A 19,841-nucleotide genomic window follows, 5' to 3' on the forward strand; every position below is an offset into this window, starting at 1 on the left:
TTATTGCCCTATTCATAATTGTGTCATTAAAAGGGATTGAAAAAAGCTCATTCAGGACAACACCGTACAGTGGCGACGCCTTTGGAGTAAAATATGAACTACAAAAGTGGCCTCAAGTGCCCAATATTTGTACTGATTGCACACGATCTAGAGCACCAATATATTTGACTTTGGTATCATTGTTTTTGTCGTGATTTACTCTATATTATGTGTATATTTTCAGTAGTATCGGACCTGAAGACATGACGAACGAACCTGAAGTGTGCAGGTAAAAGGCAAATCTGCCTGATCAAGGCCGCCATTTTTACTTTTGATTTTCCATGGGTCTGCGGTCTGACCATTTTCGAAACCTCATTTACTCAACGATTGTTGGGTAAATTTGGATATCAGCTTAATACATTATCACCAATCTATTACAATAACAGATTGAGATTGTCACAAACTTAATGAAACGTGTTACAATGATCCATAATTTTCTTCAGACCAACAGCCCATGCTTGGGCATGCCGAAAAATGGCGACTGCCAGGATTTCCGTTTTTCTGCACAAAATTGAAATAAATTGATATTTTCTCCCAAAATTAAAAGTGCCCTATGGCCAGAGTGACGTTCTAAAGATACACGAATATCTAGTCTTACTGCTGACATCGTTTGCAGGGTTATCCCTTGCAAGAAATGAGCAAAGTCAGACGAAAAGTGACCGTAGAAAAGGGGTCCAGTGTTTCAGAAACTTCTGAAAAACGGAAGCCAAGTGTTTTCGAGCGGCTTGGACCTGGCGCTTCGAGGAGGTACAGGGATGAGGAGGACGCTGTAAGTCTTTGTTGTCTATCTAATGCAGTGTGATGTGTAGCTCATGTTTGATTTATAGGCCTAACTACAGAATGGCCGGGACAGTAGACTGAGTAGTGAGTAGTAGCTCTGTACATTATGTACACTCTGTCCCTCTGTACATTATGTACACAATTGCCATCATTTAGCACAGAGTGTCCCAGCTATTATGCAGTTGCTCCGGTTGTACCAGGGTATCTGGCAATTGGCCTATTCTCACCATCTTCCAGCTAGGCCTATCTTATACACTATTTTTGTTGAAATCTCTTTCAGCTGTCTGAAAAAGACGAGAGACCATGCCATAAGTGGATGAATACTGGTTCCTGCTCATATGGTTCCAGTTGTCGCTACTCTCATCCACCCCTTCATCACCGAAGGGATGATAGCCCCGAGGATCTGCGACATAAAATGAAACATCGGAAAGGGAAAGGCAGGAGTCGTGAACGTCAGAGAAGTGAATCATTATCCCCAGAGGTAAGATGAAGAGTAGGGACTCGGTGTTTGACAGGATAGCTGATATCACACAAAACAGTTTCTCTGCTATTCTATTTGGAATGGACAAATACTTGATCAAATGATGAGCTTATCGCTGCATTTCAAGAAAAAGGTTAACCCATTCACCTAGCAAGACTTGTCTTACTCTTCTAGACTTGCATCAATTCGAATTCATTTTCATCTTTTTCAGCGCCGTCGTAGTCCTGAACCTCGCAAGAGCAGACGTGACAAGGACTTACTCGCTAAGGACGCGGGAAAGATCAGATCAACAGTTGTTGTTAAGACGTCATCGCAGAGCACCGATAGTGAAAGTGAAATTGACAGAGGTTAGTAGTCTGCTAAGGGAGATCAACGAGTACAGGGCTCAAAATCAGGAGTTCATGGGTTTGACTCTCGAAAGGATCACCACTATTTCGTCCCGGTGTCCATGAGCGAGACACTTAACCCTACATTGCTTCGTCCTTTGAGTGAGACGTAAAACCAAGGTTCCTTGTACCTGGTACTGATACCAGAGAAAAGAAAAGACCTCATCTGAGCTGACATAGGCTTAAGATGATCTCCTCTCCCTGGCCAAAGACAGAGTCACTAGGCTGTTGAACCCGTTTGGGCCAGAATTGTAGTCGCACGGAAGAAATGCTCACGGTCTTGTCAAATACTCTGAAATCAATCTCCAGTGTGAGAGTTTAACAGTCCCCATCTTCTTTCTCTAGGCCTCACTGGTGGCGGAGAATTCAACGAGCGGATGTTGGACTTTGAGCAGGAACTGACGCTTATGAAACGCCGTCAGGAGTTGCAGCGTGAACTCAGTCAGCTGCAGGAAGAGGAGCGATCGGAGGAGAGAGAAAACGTCCGAATCAACATTCACAAACCTGGGAAGGTAATTGGATAGTTATTTTAAGACCTCCCTTAGTCATTTCTAAATCATCTTGCAGCGGCACCCAATTGACTCAAAAATCCTTTTGAAAGTCCATCAAACTGTGAAAATATAACTTTTTTCAAAGTACGAAACAACAAAATTGACATCGATGCGAAAAAACAAAACAAAAGGTGGGAAGGTCTGACTAGTTCTAACAAAAGCCAGGAAAAACGCTGTATTCCGATAATCTGACCTCATATCTGATATTGACCCTCCGCGATGATTATATTGCAGATCTTGAAAGAAGTTTTACCAGTTTTCCTCGAGAGCAGTAGCTCCTCGGACTCGGACTTAGATCGAAAGCAGAAGGGAAAATCTAAAGATAAAAAGAAGCACACCAAGATGCCCGCGGCTGAACTCAGTCCAAAGTAAGTACAGTTGGTTGGCTGGCACTGGTTTAACAGGCCTTTCGATTACATCATTTTCACACCGCTATACGGTGTAGGAAATTTGGCATGTCCCCAAATTAGGCCCTGAAAAAATTTCCCCCCAATTTTTTTTAAGGGGTAATTTGACGCCCTGAAGCATTTTTTGACACCTTAAATGACCAAATCTCATCCTAAATGGCCTAATTTGATACTTTTCATCCTAAAATTATGAGTTTTCAGGTGCATGGGACAATGTCAGTCAATAAGGACGTCGATGTTCAGGCAAATTGGCACGACGAAATGTCCCCAAATTAAGCTAAAAAGAAAAAAAAACATGTCCCCAAAATAGGCTTAAAAAATACAGAGTGTAGAGGTCTCCATGTAATTGAAAGGCCTGTTTAAGTTAATCTGAACTAGAAGCATTGGTTGTCTCAAGCTAGGCAGTCACCGAGGTTTTGCCCGAAATGACTACTCCACCAAAGCAATATTGAGAGTTAGGTAAGGCTTCTTGCACCTCTAAGGTTCGCGATTGTACCCCAACTTCCTGAAAACATCATGAGAAGAAAGGGCTAGCGAAAATAAAGAGAGGACATAATAATAATAATGAGTCTTTTATATAGCGCAATTCCATGACACTCTAGTTCTCGCTCAAAGTGCTTTGGGATATCATATTATTACCCCGGTCTCCACAGAAATCAATCAGGGGTTTCAAGGAGCAACCAGAAGGTGCTCACTTGAACTCGACCAGTAGGGGAACCAAGCAGTGACTCGGCCGGGAGTCGAACCCACGACCTCCTGATCATGAGGCCGACTCTCTTCCACTGCGCTACCGCTGCCCCTAATAAGCTGGACTGCTACCTTATGTCAGAAGTTGCTCACCATCTGTTCTATCTAAACACACAGAAAATCTGTATCTTTTGTAGGAAAAAGGCAAAGGATAAAAAGAAAATGAAGACTGTGGCATCACCTCCACCCATTGCTGTGCCAAAGATCCGTCGACGTAGTCCCAGTGTTGAGAAGGTGAAGCCTGCTAAGAGGTGAGAAATGTGACTCGATTCTTGAATCAATACAGGGGTGTCGTTCTCTCAGTTGGGTTGACTAGAGAAAGAGGTACCTGTTGTATTAGCTCTGCTAATCTTTGTTCAAAGATTAATTATGGTGGTGCAGCAGTTGGGTGGCGCGAAGATGAAAAAAGATGATGTCACAATGGCCAACCCAAGATGTCGCCGAAGTTATGGCACGTCACTTAGGTTTCTAGGCCGAGTGAGTCTGTCTTCAGCCAGAGCATGTGGAGTCTTTGCGAGTTACTCATATTTCTCACTTGGTGGGGTATTTTGGCTGGGCATAGACACCAGATAGGAGGAACTTGGGTTTTACATCTGGTGTTCAAACCCTAGCACTTCAGGTGGTTTCGATAGGTGATGAAATAATGTGGTACCTGCACCTTGATTACAATCTGTCCAAGAGACATCGTAGTCCATAATTACGAGATGTACATTTTATTGTGTTTTCCAGGCATTCGTCGAACGAGAGTCTTCTCCGCGATCCTTTTAAGAAACATAAGGAAAAGGCTAAGTATACAACACTGCCCAAACAAGAATCACCCGAACCCGTTCGGTCGAAACATTCCGCAAGTCCTGACCGTAAACAAAAGAAACTGTCACTATTGTTGCCTACGGCTAAGAAATCGAAAAGTCGAACTCTGTCGCTTTCTCCTGAGCCGAAGAAAGGCAAGAAAAAGGCGTTGATATCGCCGAAGGAGAAGGATCCGTATGATCCAAAACAGCGGAAATTCCGGGAGGAAAAGACGTTTGAGAAACCTAAGGATGATAGGCCAAGGTCAGTCGATAAACATCGTGATGATGGACGTGTTGATAAGTATGCGAGAGCAGTTGCTGCGCCTAAAAGGAGGGACGATGGTTATTTTGATGATGGGGAACGATTACGCTCATCGGATCGAGCACGGGCTGTAGAACCTAGCCCACCAAGAGACGTTAGGGGTTCTAAAGCCAGAGATTTGCATCCGCAAGACCAATATAGGAAGAAACGCCATGATGACCTGAAATCTGGCAATGATTATTCGAAGACTAAAGGAGACTGGCAAAAGCCTGCGCCCCCTCCGAAACGAAGATACGAATCCTCTTCCTCAGAAAGTGATTCCGATTCTGATTCATCAGACGATTCTTCGAGCGAATCAGAATACGAATCTCCGAAAAAAACGCGAGCTAAGATACCGGAGGTGAAGGGTAGGAGTAGTAAGCATGGCAGCCAGGGGTCCAAGGACCAAGAACGTTGGCCCGAACCGGCAGATCATAGGGAATTTGATGATCGGACTAGATATTCTCATGATAAGCGCCGGGCTGGTGACGACGGACAGCATAGGACACGATCGCCAGAACCCAGAGACGTTTCCTTTGATCAGAATCGCTTGGATGAGAGGCAGAAGGATAGACGCTCCTTACAAAAAGAGGATAAGAATTTTGATCGGACTAAGGGTCATCATAGAAAGCCACCTGTCTCCCCGGAGGAGTTTCAAGGGAGGCGGGGCCGAGACTATGATGATAGGGATCAGAGACGCAAGAGTTCACACTCCCCTGGTCGACATGATAGATCACTTGAGAGGGATGTCCCACATGGCAAGAAAGACAGGAGAGATGACAGGGAGCGTCACGGGTCACCTGAAAGATCAGAGTCTGGTCGGGATAAATATCGCCAGTCACCGGATCGACGGAGCTATCAGAGTTCTGATGATCGAAGTAGGGTGGATGATAGGTCACGTGGAGGTGATGACCGGACTACAAGAGGTGATCGGGGGTTTGAGCGCAGGGATGAGCGTTATCGGGATGAGCGTGGAAAGAAGGAGCGCAGTCTGGAAAGGAATGATCGCCTGGATCAGGGTAAAGAGAAGATCGAGAGGGGAGGTGATAGAATGGAGAGGGGTGGGGATCGGATTGAAAGGGGTGGAGAGAGATTGGATAGAGGTGGGGACCGGGGCCCAGATAGATCAGATCGAGGAGGCGATAGGATGGAGCGTGGTGGTGAGAGGATGGAGAGAAACGATCGCATGGAGCGTGGCAGTGACCGAGGAAGGGATAGGAGTCTAGAGAGAGGTCGAGACAGGGATCGTAATATGGAGCTAAGTGGAGAACTCGGTATGGAATCGAGTCGTGATAGGAACTTGGAAAGAGCTGGCGATCGAAGTATGGATCGTGGTGGAGATAGGAGTATGGATCGGGGAAGGGACCGAAGTTTGGAACGCGGAGACCGAGGGTTTGAACGCGGGGATCGTGAGTTAGATCGCGGTGGTAACCGTAGCATGGATAGGGGGCAGGATCGGAGTTTGGAACGTGGTGGGGATCGCAGTATGGACCGCGGTTCTGACCGGAATACCGATCGAAGTTCGGATCGTAATTTGGAGCGTAGTGCAGATCGGAGTGTCGATAGAAATCGTGAGGCAAGAGACGATGAGCGCAGTCGTGGAAGCGATCGTAGCATGGATAGACGAGATGATGAGCGGTCTCGAGATCCGCGTGGGAGGGATAGAAATGTTGATAGTCGCGATAAGGACGATGAACGTCGGGGACCAGACCGGACTCGAGATAATCGGGATCCACGAGATCCCAGCCGGCCTCCTGTGGGTGACCCTAGAGACAGGCCTCCTGGAGGAGATCCCAGGGATAGGCCTAACGAATCGAGACAAGATCGGCGTGGGTCCCCAACAAGAGATTTCGATCGTGGTCGTCGCAACGGACAGTCACCAGTTGCATGGAATGAGCGAGAAATGTTTAACCGCGATCAACGAAAAAGGCCCGAGGATTCTAGGCAGCGCCGTGGTCCTTCACCAGTGCTGTCCGCACGAGAGCTCCTAGAGCGCGAGCGAAGGGAGGGCTTAGAGATGGAGCTCCAGCGTGGTCTACCAGGTAATCCTCCTGAGGGTGGCTGGCCCTTTCCCCCGCCTCGTGAACTTATGGGTGGTAGAGGTGGTAGGTTCATGCCTGACGACCGCTATGGTAAGCCAGCACCTGAATTCCCACCAGAGGAAGGTAAGGCATTGATCTGGAGGGAGAAGAGAGGGTTCCCACTCTTGAGGCTAAAAAGCTGGAAATTTTTTTTTTTTTTCAAATGAATCTTTCCAAGCATCCTATTGAGGTGACAGCAGTGGGAACCCTTCATTTCAGTGTTTAGGTGTTGTTGCTGCCTACGTTGTTAGGTGGTTTAGAACCTTACTGCACAAGTTTTGTTTTGTAGATGCACTCCTCTGTCATTTTGAATTATCGAGGAAGGCGTCTGGTCATCTTGCCACTTGGTCACGCTCCCTCCTCGATGAAAGGGCATGCCCAAGTGGTGAGCGACTGGAGCCCTTGATAAGTTGAGATGACTATCATCTGTCTGTAGTTGCATATAGATTTACACCTGGGAAATTCCTTTGCTTTGCTTATGCACACCACCCTTTTGTTTTATCATCGCTTTTTGGTGCCATTGAGAGTGATGGATGCGTGTGAATATCATGTATACTCAGATTCATCCGGTTCATTCTTGTTGTTGGTTCACGTCCGTCAGTGTGCATATTGATACAGATGGTGATAATAAGCTCAAACATCATGTCAGGCTTACAAGCTAAGCTTGTTAAATACAACATTTACAAGCAATGCATCACATGTACATCTTATGGTAGCAATTTTAATAGTCTGTCTAAGTTCCCGTGGTTCCACTTCATGGAAAATAATCACCTTCAAAGTAACTTTTAAGTGTTGGTGATAAAACTCAGGCATTTTAAGTTCTATTGTGTTCTTTGAACCCATTAGGCTATGAAACTAAACATTACTTTGTGGCTTATATAAGTTATAAATCTTGACCATTTTGAATCTAAGGCTAAAGTCTCATAGAATACATTTGAAATGTTGTTCCCTGATGTGATTTTGTAGATATGCCTCCAATGGAAGACTTCCCTGGCCCGCCAATGCGCGGCGGCCGTGGCAGAATGGCATTGGGCCGCTTCCCTCCTTTCCGTGGGAATGACCGCGGAAGACGTGGCGGGTGGGATCCCCTCGAAGGCCGTGGCTTCCGACGTCGTGATGACATGGATCCCGAGGACCGTAGATTCGGCGATGATCGATGGAGTAGGGATCGGTTTGGTGAATATCCTGGCAGAGGTCTTCCCATGCCTCCTGAGATGATGGGGCGGCTACCGCCGGACTGGGAAGACAGAAGACCGGGAGATAGGTACGCTTAGAAATTCTTAGTCTCATTCTTATGGGATATGAGGCTGCAACGCACTCTATAGAAACTTTGTAACTGTGTGTGATACGCTTTTCTATGTTTGCAGTCGGGTATTCTGTTCATCATGAAAATGCATTGTATGAAAAATCAAGTGGCAATAGGTGTATTATAAAGAAATCCACCCATTCTCAGAAACTGATCAACCTAAAGTCTTGAAGTATTAAGTAGTGCTCGAAAAATATCCTTCTTTTAAGTGCTTATTGCTTGATTGGTTGAAAAATTCTCCCATAACTTTTGTTTTTAGGTTTGACGACCGGCGACCACCTGGTTTACGGCCAGATGATCGAATGCGTGGCGATGACCGACGGATGCTGCCAGATCGCTTCGACGACAGAGGCCCGCCGCCAATGATGGAAAGCGCTGATGGACACTACCAGGACAGAAGGAAACGTCCGCACGACAGTGACAGGTCATTGTCACCTGCTTACAAACGTAAACGCGACGGATCGCCGACCGACTCGATGAAAAGTGGTCGGTCGGAACGGAACAAACCACCGAGAGATGATCCGAGGGAAAATGACCCAGGAAAGGTGAGTATTTCCATTTTAGAGTTTCTGCACAGTAGTTCATTGTCAAGCTCTGGATATGTTCTTCTGTTCTCAATGTTGTGATTGTAAAGAATGTGGTCTGTTCCCTCAATATTACCTGATTTCACAAAAAAAGCACTGCTCGGAAAAAATGCGCTGAAATGGTTGGGAAGTTGTCAGTATTTTGCTTCAAATGGCTCATTTTTTATCACACTTTGTCTCATTCTGGCCAAGGAAGTATTTTTAGATACTTTGGACTTCAAAGTTTCAGATGAAGTATAGCCTTTCATTCAAGTGTGGCATTTTCGGTGCCAAATAACCTGGCAGAGATGAAGGAGTTTGTCTTTCCAAGACCTTGCTGTGTTCCCAAGATGTCAGTGTCTTCATGCGAGAAGTGTTATCTAATGCTCTCTTTTCTTGAATTCAGTCATTGGACGAGGAAGCCAAGTTCAAGACTGACCGCTACATGGCTGAGCTGTCCAAACGTAAACGCTCTCAATCACCTCCTGATGACCGAGCTCCAGAGGACCGAGAGAAGAAGCGACAGAGGCCAGATAGTAAAGGTATGTACATTTCATACTTCGATGTGCGACTATCACAGGTGTCTGACATATGACGTGATGGCAGCCTATACCGGAGGGTCACGACAAACAGTCACTGAGGTTCAACTTTGTACGATACATGGACGAACAGCTTTGAGAACGACTTATTTGGAAATAATTTGTTGATCTTTCCACAGGTACAGGCTCCGAGAGCCATCATGGCAGCGGTGCATTCAGCGACTGGTCTGACGACCCGGACGAAATACTCAACAAAGAAGAGAGAAATAAACAGCGAGAGAGGGACGGCACGGAGCCGAAACGTGGCCGCCATTACCGTAGCTCTAGCTTGAGCAGCGTGGGGAGTCGTCATAGTAAGCAGGATAAGAAGGATAAGATCGTGGAACCGGCCTCGCCGGGTATCCCAGCAGGGGAAGGAGATAGGTACGTAACGGTCGAAATGTGAAAACTTGACTGCCCTAGTCCAATGATGGTACTGTTGAAAATGACAGGTGTCAAACTTGAGATAGGTATCAAATAAGCCACATGCAGGGCTTTCGTTCCTTCAGCATAGCCCCACATGCAGGGCTTTCATTCCTTCAGCATAGCCCCACATGCAGGGCTTTCGTTCCTTCAGCACAGCCCCACATGCAGGGCTTTTGTTCCTTCAGCATAGCCACACATGCAGGGCTTTCGTTCCTTCAGCATAGCCCCACATGCAGGGCTTTCGTTCCTTCAGCACAGCCCCACATGCAGGGCTTTTGTTCCTTCAGCATAGCCCCACATGCAGGGCTTTCGTTCCTTCAGCATAGCCCCACATGCAGGGCTTTCGTTCCTTCAGCATAGCCCCACATGCAGGGCTTTCGTTCCTTCAGCATAGCCCCACATGCAGGGCTTTCGTTCCTTCAGCATAGCCCCACATGCAGGGCTTTCGTTCCTTCAGCATAGCCCCACATGCAGGGCTTTCGTTCCTTCAGCATAGCCCCACATGCAGGGCTTTCGTTCCTTCAGCATAGCCCCACATGCAGGGCTTTCGTTCCTTCAGCACAGCATGTCTTGTTTTGCAGGAACAGCACAGTGCTATGAGTACTGTAAAATGTCAAATTCTCCCTTTGTTTTGTTTTGACGGTGTTTGCAAATAATCTCCATACTTTTCAAGTTTGTTTTTCAGACCTTTTCTTTTTTGTCTGAATGTTCAGTTTGTATTCTTGTGTTGTCGTTTTTTCAGGCCGGCTGAACCCGAGAGGAATGGGGACATCAAGAAAGAGAGAGAGAATGGACCAAGGAATGGGGATGCTGGGGGTGCCGTTGGTGATGATGATGGTTAGTACATGGTCAGGGGAGCTCTTGGTCCAGACAGATTTTGTAATATCAGTTTGAGTAATTTCTGACAGTTTGACACACCATTTTCTAAAACCTGTTAGAATTATTTGTAATGCTTGACCTTTCGTTTCAGAGAAGGGTGTCGATATGGAATACGATCCCATCTCGGATGACGAGTTAGAAGAACTCATCGCTATTGATGATGGTAGCGGCGAGCAGGGGGAAGATGGATCCAAAACAAAAAATACAGGTTAGTGTGTTCGTTATTTCAGATTGACTGCAAGGGCATTGACTGTCTGGTCCTGTGGTTCAATGGTCAGACTCTTGATCCAAAAACTGGATTAGTAACCTGTCATGGACCAACTTCTTACTTCAGTCCCTTCCAATGGGACGTGAAAAACTCTCTCGTTGTCTCCTAGCTTTCCTGACCAACAGTTCTGTGCTAGAATTTATCTTTGCTGCTACAAGTGCAATCATGATCTTCATTTACCTTGCATAACACTCTCCTGATCATACGACTTCGTATATTTCTTCAGCCATAGTGGATGCCCTCGACATCGACTGGTCAAGCTTGGTGAAGGACACGCGGCCTAAACCTCCCATGTCTTGCTCGGCCCTCAAGAGGTTCTCCCCAGCGAACGTCCTGGCCCGCATTGGAGTGTCCAGGGCCTATGCCGGTGAAGCCCTGATGGAGAAACTCAAGCAAAGATGCCAGGCGATGATTGAGGAGGAAGCGAAACAGATGGCACTAGAGAATGGTGAGAGAGATACGGAAACTGGATTAAAATCGGTATCAGGTAAGCCCCATGATGTTCTGCCTTTACGTGGAGCGCTGTGGCGTGTGCCATATTGGGCAAGATGTCCAACTTTGGGACCAAAAGTAGTGTCCTTCATAGAATAGGTGACCTTATCACAGAGATGTCTGCTTTGAGACGTTCCACTGAGTATTCTCTATACTGGTTCCCTTTTCCCACTCATTCCCTGGGCGTTTTCAGTCATTTAAATAATGTAATTTCACATTCTCACTTCGGTTTTTCACAGTCGACCCATCGGCAGACAAACAGGAGCAAGCTAATGACAAACCAACGAAGCCAGCGCTGGTTGTGCCCAAATTTGAATTTTATAATGACATTGCGTTCAAGCATGCTACCGAAGTGACAAAACGGAAAGAACGCGCCAACCTTCTTAGTAATCTTGGACCATACCGGAGGGCGCTGTGTGCCAGGAGGGACTTGAGTATCAGGAGACGACTGTGCAAAGTGGAAAAGGTAATGATGTTTCTCATATAGTTTCATCATATCATATTTTATTTACCGGTGTTGTAATCCTATTGGATTTTTCCAGCGTTATAGAGTCCATGATTAAGATAGACTACAGTAGAACCTCTCTATTAAGGACACCTTTGGGACTGGCAAGTGCTGTCCTTAATAGAGAGGTGTCCTGATCAGACAGGTCAAATGGAATAGAAACTACCAATTTGGGACCAAAACTAGTGTCCTTAATAGAGAGGTTGTCCTTTAATAGGGAGGTGTCCGCTAAGGGAGGTTCCACTGTACTTTTATTTGCCCTGGCATAGACACTCGGGTACAAGGGACCACTGCTTCAAGTGTCATCTGACAGACTCTCGAATATCTCGATGAGCAGGAATTCTAGTTCCTTGAAACCCATACCTGTTCATCCAGAAATATGATCCTGGCTTCTCCCTGGGGTCGCAACCCAGGCCCCATTGCGTGGTAGCAATCAGTGTTGGTAATTTAATTCCAATTTGATTTTTTCATTTCAGGCGCAGGACCAGCCACCGATCTACAATGTTCAAATAGACAGAGACCTTGTGAAATTAAGTGCTCAGCTTTTGAAGCAGGCCAAACAGACTAGTTACAAAGAACTGATGGGAATGCCCATCACCGATGTTGTACAACCCACAGAACCTTTGAGATAAACCGAACCCATTAAACAATGAGAATTTAAGTCCAACTGAAATGTTCAAATTTTGAGGCTCGGGAATCGACCACGTTCATAGCAAATCTCCTCTCCATGTACGAGACCATAAGAAGATGACCATTGAAAGCTTTCTGTCCTGTATGATGTCCAGGAAACTCCTCAAGTCGTTCATATTCTCTTGACAGCTATTTGAATTTCATCCAAGCTGTCTTTGAGGCCACTGCCATTGGGTAGTCTTGATACATTTTGATGTCACTGGTAGTACAGCATCCCCTTTCTCAAGATGAGAGTTCCCTTGGGCAACCAAACACTTTTACAGTAGTTCCTGTTTTTCTTAACATGGACATCAAACCCTGAATTGATTATCCTCAAGAGGAAGAGAGGAAAAGTTATTTCATTGTCTTTGTCAAATCCCTCCCCGACCTTGTTGGTTGTTGTAGTATTGTGTGTGCCAGTAGTATGCCTTTGTCAACCGCATGGCCTAGAGTTTGCCCGGTGTCGCTGTACCCGTCGTACTGAATGTCTTGGCCAGTTGTACATTTACCTAGATATCGTCACCCGTCTTTTCCTGCGATGAGTGGATGTTTGGAGAACACCTGGATGCATCAAGGATCGGAATCATCCCCTGCTAAAACCTGTTATGTGGAGCATGAAATATTTTGTTTGAATAATTTGGAGTTGCAAATTCTCTGTATTTACCTTGTAATATCCTTGAAAGAAATGTATATGGACAATTTTGAAAATGTCTTGAGGCTGCTTTTCCCTGTGTTGTACAAGCATGGAATACAATTAAAGTTTTCATCAGAATGTAAAGAATACGTCACAATTATGGTGACCGATTATTTAGAAATTGTATGTTTTTGATGATATTATCATGTTACAAATGAGTTAATCTGTTGAGCCGGTTTCTCTCCATAGTCAATGTCAGACACTGCCCCTTGATGTAATGGTCGTGATTCATTCAAAGGATGTTTTTACATCACGAATAATTTCACAATAAAAGTTGTTCAGACGACAATTCTGTGTACTTCGTAATTTGACCGGAACTGTTTTGGTAAATCCTAGTGATTGTTTCTAAGGCCGAAGTTACATAGACCTCATTCGTTCATTTCCCAGGACTCATTTTCCCCTTTTGCTTTCTTTCCCCTGTGAATGCACGGCTTTGTGGCGTGCATTCACCGAGGAATGAAAGAAAAACCCGGAAAGTGACTCGTGGTAAATGAACGAATGAGGTCTATGTAACTTCGGTCTAAAGGAGTGTTGAAGCAAGGGATGCAATTATTTGTGACCCACCGCGGCAAAATGGGTCGCATGTCGCACAGAAAATGAGCCTGAAATGACACCAGGACATAATAGAAGAAATTGATACACTCGCATTTCATAAGAGGCAGACAATAGTGAAATGTACAACCAGTCCGTCTCGACCTGTCGAGCTCGAAGCGACATGCGACTCATTTTGTTGTAGTGGGTCACATATGTGACGAGGATTTTTTGAGTGCCCCTTTGCACTCGAATAAATGATCGTTGCATGTACTTGGCGTGTGTATGTGAGGGCTAACAAAGACAACAAAAATTTCTCTTTGTTTATTTAATATTAATTAAACATTATCTGTTAACAGGAGTATATTGGGAGAAAATAATATGTGTCCAGCCAATTGTCATGACACCTTTATCTAATTTTGCTTTCCGTTGTCCGTGGTGAGTTGACAATTTGAGTTGAGGTGAGTACTAGGGTGATAAGAGTGACTGAAACTTGGTTGACAATAAATCCACGTTATATGGGCTGGTCACAAATATATTTGATGATTGCACAAAACAGTTTGATATACAGTAATGAAATAATTCTGAAGGTGAGGTAGCTGGTGATTAACTATTGTTGCTTTCAGCTGTGCTATGCCGTCATGGTGTACAATAGCAAATTGAACCAGGATTTGACGCATAATGCCTGGAGGTCATGATTTTGAATCTCTTGGGTGACGTTGCATGAGAATTCTTCTAGGGGGAAGAACAAACCAGTGGTTCCTCACAATATTCAGCGGGTGGTCCACAGGGGCAGATCATCAGCAGCCTCATGAAGTGTACCTTCTCCATCAGTGTTCCAATTATCTTTAGATAGCTTGGATGGCGCACAACACCCGCGACAAGGGCACCACCAGTGTTCTGGAAAACGGAGAAAGTTTTGAAATGACTCATTTAAATATTAACAGGAATAGCGGCATGAGCTATCAATCACTAACACGGTGGCAAAATATTCAGGCAGTGATCAAGAACCAGATCGGAGCCTTTTCCCAACCATTCATTAAATGACAAAAAGATGGCATTAGTTTAGTTTTTTTTAATTTCCCCATATAATGTTTTAGCTGTTTTTGACAAATGACTACGTCACTTTCTCATAAATCGGTAAGGTTTTCGAATCGAAATGCACATTTTCTAGAAATTGATGGTTTGATCCCGCCCAGACGGCTCGCTTCGATGCTGTTTTCGTTGATGACGTCACAACATGAACATTTTCGCGGTCGCGGTGGTTTACATTCAGCGATTTTATAATAAATCGAATCAAAAATGGAAAATTTGAGCTTTACATTTGTGATCAACAATTAAAAACGGACGTATTTCCGCAAAGTTGTAAATCACATCATAGTATCACTTAAAAACAAGTCCATAACAAGCTGATAACATGCATGAGCAAAAAAGGCCCACACTTGGACATGGCAGACTTCAAGTTTCTCCTTGCCCTGAACAAATTCACTCACTTTCATGTCTTGAATTGGTAGCCCCTTCAGCGCTTCTACCATAGCTTGGCGATTATCCCGACAGAATTCACCATGAAAGAACACGCCGACCACAACTTTTTTTTCTCGAGCAACTCGCAGAGCCTGGGTGACTGTTTCTTTTGCCTGGGACGTCTTTTCGACGGGAATGTCTTCATACATGTTTTCACCCATAACCTGAGGAAAAAGAACTTTAGTTGACCTGCGTGTGTTTTTGACTTACATGTAGTCATTACATTAGGAGCATATTTGGCTACTATGCAACTTACTGTTTAGCATTTCAACCTGCTTTTCGAGGAGATATTATACACCTTTCCAGAAATGGGGCGCTGAGTGTCCGAAATAGTGATGTCATGAGGGGAAACTAGGCCTTATGGTGGAGGAACAAAGGAGATAGTCATGGTTGACCAACACACTTGAATGCCTTTAATGACGGACAAGGGGAAAAAGTTAGTTCCAATGCAAGCCACTAATTTCGGGAAGCATGTATAGGGGGCTATGGACAGGAACGAGGGGGTCAAATGCCTATGTTGCAAGTACAGTAGAACTTCTCCATCGAGGTCGTGATCCTTGGGACTGACAACGAATTTCCCTAATAAAGCGATGTCCTGATTACAGAGGTCAAATTGTATAATATATCCCAGTGTGCCACCCACCAGTGTGCATTTTGATTCATCCATTGATACTACTAGACTTGGAAGATATTTTTTCAGGTTCTTTTCCTCGAGTTTCCAAACGGCCTCACAGTCTTCTGGGTCTGGTTGGTCCTCAACTTTTTCATTGTCCATTTCAGTCTGGAATCTGGCAACGTCTGACTTGAACTAAAATAAACGAGAGAATTGGTCCATAATGATAGCCATTGGGGCATCAATTCGTTAGGTGTAGAAGTTCGCTTATAAAAGCCACTAAAAAGTGCAAGATTACGTACAGACTGAATGATATTTTGTCTACAACATATCTTGCCTGATTCCAAGGACAAGGCACTCAAAAGGCCTTATAGACAAAAAGCTGACTCATGAAAGCCTATAAACATGGCCAATACAGAAATAGAGACAGATGTTTTATCTACAGCACTTGCAGCAAACTTGCCCCCCCCCCCCGAGATTTCAAATCTCAAAAAAGAACTGCAAACCTTGTCTAGATCTCCAGCAACTTTGTCTTTTGCAGGGGAATAAACGACATCTTTGAAAAACGCCTTGCCAAGTTTCGTCACACCATAGAATAATCCCTGTCCAGGACTGACAGAGTCGCTCTCCTCTTCAAGTCTGGAATAAAGAGTTCGAATTTGAAGACTGGATCACAAAAGCGTGTTTAATTATTTGATAATTTGGGATGAACAAACAGGTTGAATCGATTCTGAAAATTGTTATTGGTGTTGGGAGGGGAGGAGTCATGAAGCATTTAAGCATTATTTCCAGTCCAATCTCCACCGAGGCAAGAGTGAATATCAAGGACTTCTCTTCCTTCAGTTAAGCTGCACTCTGGAAGATTTAGTGTGCAGCTAAACCAGGGTTGGATGCCGAAACCCTTTGAATGCAAGTCTTATGCCTTAGGGGAAATACAGGCTTGAAAACATTAGATTATTTTTTCATTTTGAGTCACTTGCTCACGGCAGACTCAGCCTTTTACCAAAATGAATGCCAAAGGACACCATGGTCTTTTGTCTTTGCTATAGTCACAATCCCGCCAGTGCAGTCTCCACCCACCCTCTTTCACCTACTTGAGTCCTAATGCTGTCTCTATCTTCTCCTTATGCTTGGCAAAACCGGGCCCAGTACCCAGTTTCAGGGTCTTAGGGTAATTCAGGTCCAGGCCTTTCGTTACATGCTCTTTCATATAAGCCAGGGCGTTCTCAAGCACGGTGAAGGTCAGCAGTTTTATTCTGTAATTCACACGGTAAGGACTCCAGCCTGCTTCCCTCTGGGAAATGAATACAAATGGAAGTTAAAGGAATTTAATCATGAAGGCTCAAGAAGATGATGAGTTTTGAACAGCCCACTAGAGACCTCCAGCAAACAGCCGATTTCGTCACGGCACATGACCTGAGGATATGATGCAAAAGTTGTCTAAAGTCTGAACGCGGAAGAGGAAGAAGAACACCCCTGTACATATCCCTAAGCTTGATAAATCTTAGCAGTTTTAAGTGCCCCACAGGTAGCTTATCATGTGAGCTGATTTCAAACTATGGAACCTATCTGCGAAGACACCATTGATCGAAACTGTTTAAATTCATTGTCACAGTGGCAACTTTTATAAGATTTGATATATTTGCATAGTCCGATTTACTCTGCACTCATCAGAGACACAGCTGTTCCATGTAGTTCTAGGCCTGTTTCCTGCTCAAAATAAACATAATATTCTTCAAGTTGATCACACATTCATCAATAAATTCAATAAATAGCTTAAATAGAGTAAACTGTGATATTTGTCTAGCTTAACACAAAAGCTGGAGAAGAAAAGAAAACAGTTGGAAATTCTCAAGTCTTTGGCTAGAAATCTGTTACCTATGGTAAAACTCCCATCATTATAACCATAACCTCAAATGAACCAGCTAAGAAAGTTGGTCTGAGGCAGAGATTGAAGACATCGGAGAAGATCTGATTTCCATGAGTGGCTTTCCACAGAGCAGTGAAGTGCCTTTTTTAGCAACTTTTTTGAGCTACCCTGTAGAAGTAAAACGAGCTCGGCGCTGTGACATGAAAAAATGACTAAAAAGCATTTGAATAGCCACAGTAGAAAATCTCTATTATGGACACCCTTAGGACTGACACATGTTGTCCATAATTGAGAAGTGTCCTTACTACAGAGGTCAAATTCAATTGAAATGACCAATTTGGGACGAAAGGCAGTGTCATTTAAGATATGTTGTCCTCAAACAGAGAGATGTCCAATAAAGGAGGTTCCACTGTATGTAGGCCGTAGATAATTACCGGCTCTTCTGGGGCTGGTTCAATGTAAGCAAGCTTGGTCAAGGAATCGCCTGGAAAACAAGTTACAAAAGGATAATAATGGTCACGAACCAAGGCAATTTGACAGCAGGCGACATGGTGCGACTAACTCGAGGTCTAATTTTAGGCCCTCCTGAAAAAGTCTCAGCCAGGACTTGTCCCATGAAGGTAGTTAGGGTCCTCCATGATTGCGAACATTTTCAAAAGAGCACAAAACATACTATTTATGACTGACCCCTTTCCTCTCCAGAAGATGTCGATTTTTGAAAATACTGATTAACATTCAATTAATAGTTTAAAAGCATTGTCACAGACCCCCCCCCCCCTTGGCGTAAGTTTTGTGACTATCTTGTGGATTACCTTAAGAACAAGATACGCAATGATATGATAAGACGGCGATCAAAATTCAAAGGGTTAAAAAACAAAAGCCCGGCGCACGTGGCAGATCTTCCCGCCGCATACTTCCCGCCCAAAATACGACTCGTGACGTCACACACCCTCCCGGTACCCACACCCGATCGTCTGCCCAGGGTCGTCTGCTACTTACCAATCTCCAAGGCAAATCCACAGCACCCGTTCAATCTCATGAGCCCCTCCTCAAAGTAGTCCTCAAATGTGTAGGTCTGTTCCGACATCCTTGCGAGATATTCCTTCAACAAGAACCAAATCGGGACCGCCTAGGCTTGTATTGATCAGTCTCGTCTGCACGAGAAGTGTCTGCGCAATGGCGCGTCAGACCAGCAGGCCATGTGCGGCGGGAAATTTAATCAAGGTCTTTGATGTGCGAGAGAGCAACAGATAAAACTAGTGACCGCATGTGTGTGTGTCTTGGGAGAAAGTCCTACCATAATATGGTAGGACCTACCATAATATGGTAGGACTTATTTACTTTAGATACAGCAACCCACCATCCCAAATTTCAATGAACTAGGATACGGACAAGATGTTTAAGAGGTGGTAGCGATTTTGAAAAACGTTATAATCGTTATTCAGACCTTAAAATGATAAAGATAGTGGAAAACGTGTCATTTTCCCAATCAAAATGGAACGACGTCACCCGATTGGACGGCAAATGTGTGATGTCACCATAGCTATGACGTCATCGAAGCGTCGTCACGTCGAAGACGCATCGGCACGTAGCAACTGCCGCAGTTCTGTTTGCTATTTTTTAATGGTTGACAGTTTTTTGAAAATTGATCGTATTTTATGCGTGATAACTCTTTCAAATCTTATTGGAATCTCTCGAGAATTTAGTTATGTCGGGCGGAAATCATAGTTCAAGGACTCGATTTCCCGCCTTTGTTGCTCTTGCAACCTTTCTTTCGAATATTCGCTTCCCAAAAATCCGTTTGAGGAACCCGTTTAGGAGGCGCCACAAGGTAAGTTTTATTCCGATTTTCCGATTTTAACATTTTGTTCCGATTTTCTTCCTTCGAACTTTGTTATTGTTATTCAAATCTTTTTGACTTTATCCGATTTAGTATTCAGTCGAATTTGTTCATTGGAGTTTTTCTTGCGACACAACTAAATATCACAGTTGAGGTTAACATTTACTCCGCAGAGTTTTTGATTTTATCCTGTTGGCATTGTGACTCGATCCATCAGGTGATTTTCAAATTTTATTTTTGACTTTGTATATAAACTTGGACGGAGGGGTAGTTCCTTTGAAGTGTGACTGTCACTTATAGTTTATCCTAAGGGGGGGGGGGGGGGGGTTTATCAATTGGAGTTTGACCTTATTAGTTTATCCTGTGGGATATTATTCATCAGTAAATGTTTGACTTGGTTTATCCGTATAGTGTGTCGGGGGTGGGGTCTTTGAAAGCAGACGCATTCCGCCCAAAATGTGAAACCATTTTCTTCAGGGGAAGTCTGCAGCTACTGCAGAGCCTCTCGACCATGTTGAA

The 19,841-nt window shown here is 44.4% G+C and overlaps 2 protein-coding genes across 3 annotated transcripts; one reads left to right on the top strand and one right to left on the bottom strand.

Annotated features, from left to right (window-relative positions):
• Positions 1–513: 513 nt before the first annotated feature.
• Positions 514–13,451, top strand: LOC135494230 (zinc finger CCCH domain-containing protein 13-like). 2 transcript variants are annotated; one of them, XM_064782071.1, is made up of 16 exons: positions 514–808; positions 1,100–1,300; positions 1,512–1,647; positions 2,032–2,198; positions 2,472–2,605; positions 3,529–3,642; positions 4,121–6,648; positions 7,531–7,828; positions 8,130–8,415; positions 8,840–8,975; positions 9,152–9,395; positions 10,180–10,274; positions 10,408–10,524; positions 10,811–11,071; positions 11,316–11,542; positions 12,058–13,451. In XM_064782071.1, the coding sequence occupies exons 1-16, from the start codon at positions 674–676 to the stop codon at positions 12,211–12,213; spliced, it is 5,235 nt and encodes a 1,744-aa protein (XP_064638141.1). In that variant the 5' UTR covers positions 514–673; the 3' UTR covers positions 12,214–13,451. The 2 variants fall into 2 exon arrangements, with proteins under 2 accessions (XP_064638141.1, XP_064638142.1); XM_064782072.1 differs by having other exon boundaries at positions 4,121–6,525.
• A 361-nt stretch (positions 13,452–13,812) lies between these two features.
• On the bottom strand, positions 13,813–18,631 carry LOC135494862 (uncharacterized). Its single transcript, XM_064783167.1, has 7 exons — positions 18,482–18,631; positions 17,917–17,966; positions 16,707–16,906; positions 16,119–16,251; positions 15,643–15,807; positions 14,969–15,163; positions 13,813–14,375 (listed from the first exon to the last, which is right to left on the bottom strand). Exons 1-7 carry the CDS (start codon positions 18,567–18,569, stop codon positions 14,211–14,213), a joined length of 996 nt encoding a protein of 331 aa, XP_064639237.1. The 5' UTR covers positions 18,570–18,631; the 3' UTR covers positions 13,813–14,210.
• Between the last annotated feature and the right edge of the window lie 1,210 nt (positions 18,632–19,841).

This window comes from Lineus longissimus, chromosome 10, assembly GCF_910592395.1.
Source record: "Lineus longissimus chromosome 10, tnLinLong1.2, whole genome shotgun sequence".
In the NCBI taxonomy this organism is placed as follows: domain Eukaryota; kingdom Metazoa; phylum Nemertea; class Pilidiophora; order Heteronemertea; family Lineidae; genus Lineus; species Lineus longissimus.